Here is a 5,826-nt window from a genome sequence, read left to right as displayed (position 1 = left end):
AAAAATGGGCTTCACTTGTCTCAATTGAGTTCCAATGGGGTCGCTGTGTCCATTTCTTTTACTGTCTATGGTGCGTATACTTTGTGACGTTGCCAGTAAGTAACAGTAAGTAAGTTTTTTTTTTTTTTTATTATTTATTATTTTATGAGCGGACATGCAGTAGTTAAACCTAATTTATGTCCTCATATGCCCAAACTAATTTAAAGGCTGTTTCAGCAGCTGTGAATGATGAATAAAGACTCAAAATGAATTCAGTTAATTAATTAACAAACAAATATGAACAGTAATACACCCAAATTATTAATCAAAACATAGGACATAGCGAAATATAAAATGAAACATAGCAAATGAAAGCATTCATCCCATACAGAAGCACATAGATTGAAATATATTAATAATAAATACATTTCCATATATTTAAATATCTATATCATTCTGTAAGCATCCAGGGTCAAAACATTATGCACAAATATGCAATTCTTATAGGCACTCAGTACATTGCATTTAAATATTTAAGAGCCGTCTTTAACCATGCAAACAATTCATCAACTAATCACATGCTCCCACAATAATACATCAGCTAATCACACCCTTAACCAAACCACTCCAAATAATTAATTGAAAATCATATGCAAAGTATTATGAACAGTTGTATTATAGCAAATCAAGTTTAATGAATCTCACAACTATCATACAGCATTATGGCCAGTTCACACTGCCATCACAAATTCAGGGCCCTATACATATATTTTTTCTTTTATTTTCTTAAACTTTTAATACATTGATGTGAAAATGTATATACTATTTAAAAGGAGTTGAGAAAATGTAAATGGGGATTTTTTTTTTTTTTTAAAGTGGAAACCAGTTTAGTAAATAAAATAAAACTTGACTGACTGCTACTTTAAAGGGATATTATTTGTGTTGTTTATTTGTATGCATAATATATAGTTTTTTACTTCCATGTCAGATGAGTTTGTGGCAAAAACATTTGCAATATTTATGTTGTTTATACCTGCATAAAATTTATTAAAATAGATGTTTAATTTAATAAAGTAGAATTTGATTTCAAAATGTACCCACATGTTTTGCATTTTGTGTTTTTCAATTGAATAAAAGACACATTTTCCATATATATTTTATCATTGAGGATTTCTTTAAAAAAAAAATGTTACATCTCGTCTCGTGAACCCAGTCTTGTGTCTCGTCCAGGGTTCATGCAGGTTTCTTCAAGTTAAATTCAAGTCTTTTTAAGACCTTTTGGAGACCATTTATATTAAAAATTATATCTATTTCATGTCCCTACCAGCAAAGAAAAACAAAATCCTTTAACTTGTGTTAATTAATTTTTCAAATGTGGAATGGGTAAAAGATAAGCCAAGCAGGTGTGAAAAATAAAAACATTTCAGTAGGCCACAAGAAAGTTAGCCAAACAATGCAAACTTTCATTTAACATTTGCTAGCTACTTATTCCATGCTGGGAATATGGGGAACTGAGAGACCCCTGAACAATAAACATTAGGGATATCATCGTCCACCGTGATGGCTGACTGACATCACGATGGAGAGACACTGCTGCGAGTCGACACCATAGACTGTAAAAAATACACACACTAATCCTAGTCTCTTCTATAGAATTTATTTAATCTAAAATCTTTGCAGGAATTGCGCTGTAAATTAAATTGAGAATATTACTAATACATATATGCTATTCTAAATACTCACTGTAGTCTATGCCAGAGACGTGACGTGTTAGTATGTGAAAATACCGTGTGAGGCATTTGATCTTGATATTGTTAGAATCTTGTCTTTTTTTACATGTTAAACACTGTACATTTATTTTAAATTTTAAATTTTGTACAAGAAAACAGGCCTTATTAATGAATTATTAGTATCCTATTGTAGTGTCTCGGGAGATCGTGCTCATTGTTACATAGATGTGTTGCTTTACTGCACTGAAGCGGCAGTTTAAACCCAGAATTCAGCGAAACGTCAATTCACTTTTGTCTGGTTAATAAATACCTTTAAAAGACAATTTTCCTTGGCCATGATGTCAAATCAAATGAAAGAATGAAGGTAATTCAGATAACACACATTTATTAAAACACAGAAGAACAACAAAACGGGAACAACACTCAGACCGAAATGCGGGATTTACATACATAGACCATGTTTAAATTTCGATGTTTCTGGCCAGAGATACCAACATGTTCACTTTGTCTGGTTTAAATAAGCTGCGAATTGGAGTAACTACACTCCCTGCTGTGCTGAAGACCCGCTCTGATGGAGTATTGGTAGCACATATGCACAGATATTTCCGTGCTAATCTGGCCTTTTTTCGTTTGTTTTCCACCAAGTCAGTGGGTCTTATTCCCCATTGATGGCCATTTCCTGCAGGTAAATGGTCATTTCTGACTCGACCTTTTGCTCATCAGTGAGCGTGGCTGCAGCTGCTGTGGCTGCTCTCTTCGCAAGAAGGCTGTCTAAAGACCACTTTTTTTTCTTAGGCACGGTGGTGACGCCGGCATCTGGTTCCTCTCCATCTTCTCCAGCATGTGAGGGACCTTGTGTTGGCTTTGGCAGCGACAGATCAATATCTCTCACAATCTCTTCCATTATTTCAGATTTTGTAGAATGAAGTTCGGGAGGTTTCATATGGTCCCCTCGGTACCTTGGGTCAAGCAGTGTTGCTTTACGGATCATCCTCTGGATGGTGTCATCACCATATCTGCCTTCCATCTGCTCCAGGATGACACGCTTCAGGTCGGCTGTCAGTTTGGAATTATCACCTGACTCCTCCAGAACACCTTCTAAATGGGCCAACATGGGCAGCAGTGAGGACACCGTTACATAATTTTCTCCAGAGAGAATGTCTGTGAAGTCCGCTACTGACTTCAGCACATTGTTCACAGATTCCAGAACACTTATGTCATGCCATGTCAGCTGGGGGAGTGGGGGTGACTTTTGTCTTGGGCAAACACACGTTTGATGGCTTGCTCCTGCTCCAGCATTCTCTCCACCATTTGCTGTTTTGAGCCCCATCTTGTTGCACAGTCCTGTCAGTATATACGCAGTAAATAATAAAATACATATTAAATAATTTAAACAATAAAGTCCTAAAAAAAAAAAAAATTAAATAGTTTTTAAATAATTTATTCGTTGTTAGAAAACTGTTTAAAAAATTACCGTGATCAGTGAGTGCTCAGGGAGTGCTTGTGCTTTCTGCAGTTCACGTCACCTTAGCCAGCTGTGCGAAAATGCAGTGTTGACTGCCCGGCAAACCCCGAAAGCTCGGTCTGTGCTGGCCCTCTGTTGCGCAAGCAAGTTGTTTATGGCCAGGTTCAAGTTGTGCCCAAAGCAACTTAACCATGGCCATTTCAACTGCCGGATGGCTGCAACAATATTCGCCCCATTGTCGGTAGTTATACAGGCAATTTGTTTCTCCGGTAGTTTCCAGTCATTAAATGCCTTGCACAGTGCTTCTTCCAAATTATCTGCTGTATGGCTTTCGGGCATGAAACAAGTTTGTAAGCATTTGGACTGCAGTGTCCACTCTTTATTTACATAATGCACTGTCACTGACATGTAGGGCATCGTATTGCAGCTGGACCACATGTCCGTTGTCATTGCCAAATATTCTGCATCACCCAGCTCTTTCATGATGTTACTTCTAACCTCATTGAAAAGGTTTGGGATAGCCGTCTTTGAGAAATATTTCCGACCTGGCAGCTCATACTGTTTATCAAAGGTATGCAGCATGGCCTTGAACGACGGCTTCTCCACTGTATTGAACGAAACCATTTCTTTGGCCAGGAAGTGAGTTACCACATCTGTCAACTGCCTCCATCTGTCACTGTCGGTTTTATATTTAGTGCCTTTTGCAAAAGTCCCAGTTATCGTCTGCTGACCCTGGCTAGCTTTTTTGCTAGGTCCAGCCCATGCAGGCAAGGTGGCATATTCTGCTGGATGGCGAATATGCAAGTGGTCATGAAGATTGGTCGTCTGCCCATCTTTTGCGCGGATCACACATGAGCAGATCTTGCACACAGCTTCAGTCAGGTCCATTGGCTGCCCACTCTCATCAGGTCTAAAAAAATTGCCATATAGGCGAAGTAGTACCCGTTTTAGCAACCAATACCAACGCCATTGTATCAACTCTTTAAGTGAAAGGATGCTACTTTTTTTTCCCTCACGTGCAACCTATTGGAAAACCCGGATGACGAAATTATAGTTTTTAAGAAGAAAAAAAAATATTTATGTAAAAATATATATTAAAAATATATAAAAAAGTGCACAACTCTTCTTAAGTGTAAGGACGTTACTTTTTTGCCCCTTACGTGCAACCTATTGGAAATCGTGGTCATTAGTTGGGAAATAAAATTAATGAAGTAATAAAGTAAAATAAAGAATAATAATCATATAATAACCCCCCCCCCGGACGTTATCATCGTCCATCCCGATGTTTTACTGTAAACATAGTCAACTGCCAATTTAAGGGACATTGCCCAACCATAATTAACATCGAAAATCAGAACTCAACAATTAATTTAATTAAGAAACACAGTCAACTGCTTAGCTCTTCACTCAGGGCATCCATCTCTTGATCAAGGACAGCCAAGACATAACCTCTTCCTCTTAAGAGCCTGGGATTTTGCCTCCCTTTTCTTTCTCTCTGCCTCAAAGATGGGCACGATATCTGGTCCTAGCTCTTGCTACACTCTCAAGTAGCACTTTACTAAGTGGAACTTAGGTATAGGATTGGGAAAAGAGAACTAGAGTCAGTGACAAACTCAAGAAGCCTAATATGTTGATTCTGTCAACTTTTAAGTCAAAAGCATTGTAATAGTTACCCATTCTTACCTGGGTAACACCTCCGTGTTGTGTGATATAAATCACACACCAGCCTCCGTGTGACCACAGTGTCCTCTTGAATATTGTCTGACTCCACCTCTTTGTTGATAGAGAATCCATGTTCAACTGTAGCTTGGCCCTGGGAAAGGATAAGCAAGAAGATGTCCAGCCTCTTCTGCATGGGAAGAAAGGAATGGAAGTCCTCACTCCAGCTCTCCAAGGATAGGAAACAGTCGAAGTGCTGCAGTATGACATCCCCAATGACAAAACAGATGAGAAAATATGCGGGGGAAAAAAAGAAATAATTAGGTTATAGGGCATTACCAGCCAATCAGGTTTAGGATAAATTCATGTATAACCTATGATTTGCCTTTCTTATTCCTACCCGCAGAAGTATCCGTTAGCTGTTTTTTCCTGGAGAAACCTCTGAACCAGTTTTAACCTGAAGAGGGCACCACACTAATGGTTTTTGTAGAAAATTGACTAAAATGTTCTAAAATACCAAATATCATTACCAGACATGTAGACATCACTATTAGACCCTTATTTATACAGTTTATCAGCAAAGAAAAATGATTTGGGGGTGAGTTGCACTTTAAGTAAATTATAAAAAAAAATTGGCATATAGGCGAAGTAGTACCCTTTTTAGAAACCAATACCAACGCCATTGTATCAACTCTTTAAGTGGAAGGATGCTACTTTTTTTTCCCTCACGTGCAACCTATTGGAAAACCCGGATGACGAAATTATAGTTTTTAAGAAGAAGGTGGTATCCTCACAATTATATTCCTTCTTAGAGAAAAATGGTATATGTGAGGATTTCTAGTCAGGATTTAGAACATATCATAGTACTGAGACTGCTCTCCTTAGAGTTACAAATGATCTGCTCTTATCATCTGATCGTGGGTGTATCTCTCTATTAGTTTTATTGGATCTTAGTGCAGCGTTTGACACAATTGACCACAGCATTCTTTTGCA

At 37.8% G+C, this 5,826-nt stretch overlaps 1 protein-coding gene across 1 annotated transcript; it reads right to left on the bottom strand.

Annotated features, from left to right (window-relative positions):
- Positions 1–1,666: 1,666 nt before the first annotated feature.
- On the bottom strand, positions 1,667–3,298 carry LOC113109523 (uncharacterized). The gene is made up of 2 exons (XM_026273099.1): positions 3,184–3,298; positions 1,667–3,053 (listed from the first exon to the last, which is right to left on the bottom strand). Exon 2 carries the CDS (start codon positions 3,037–3,039, stop codon positions 2,365–2,367), a length of 675 nt encoding a protein of 224 aa, XP_026128884.1. The 5' UTR covers positions 3,040–3,053; positions 3,184–3,298; the 3' UTR covers positions 1,667–2,364.
- Between the last annotated feature and the right edge of the window lie 2,528 nt (positions 3,299–5,826).

This window comes from Carassius auratus, chromosome 10 (assembly GCF_003368295.1).
Source record: "Carassius auratus strain Wakin chromosome 10, ASM336829v1, whole genome shotgun sequence".
Classification (NCBI taxonomy): Eukaryota; Metazoa; Chordata; class Actinopteri; order Cypriniformes; family Cyprinidae; genus Carassius; species Carassius auratus.
This window is presented reverse-complemented; position numbering and strand designations above follow the sequence as displayed.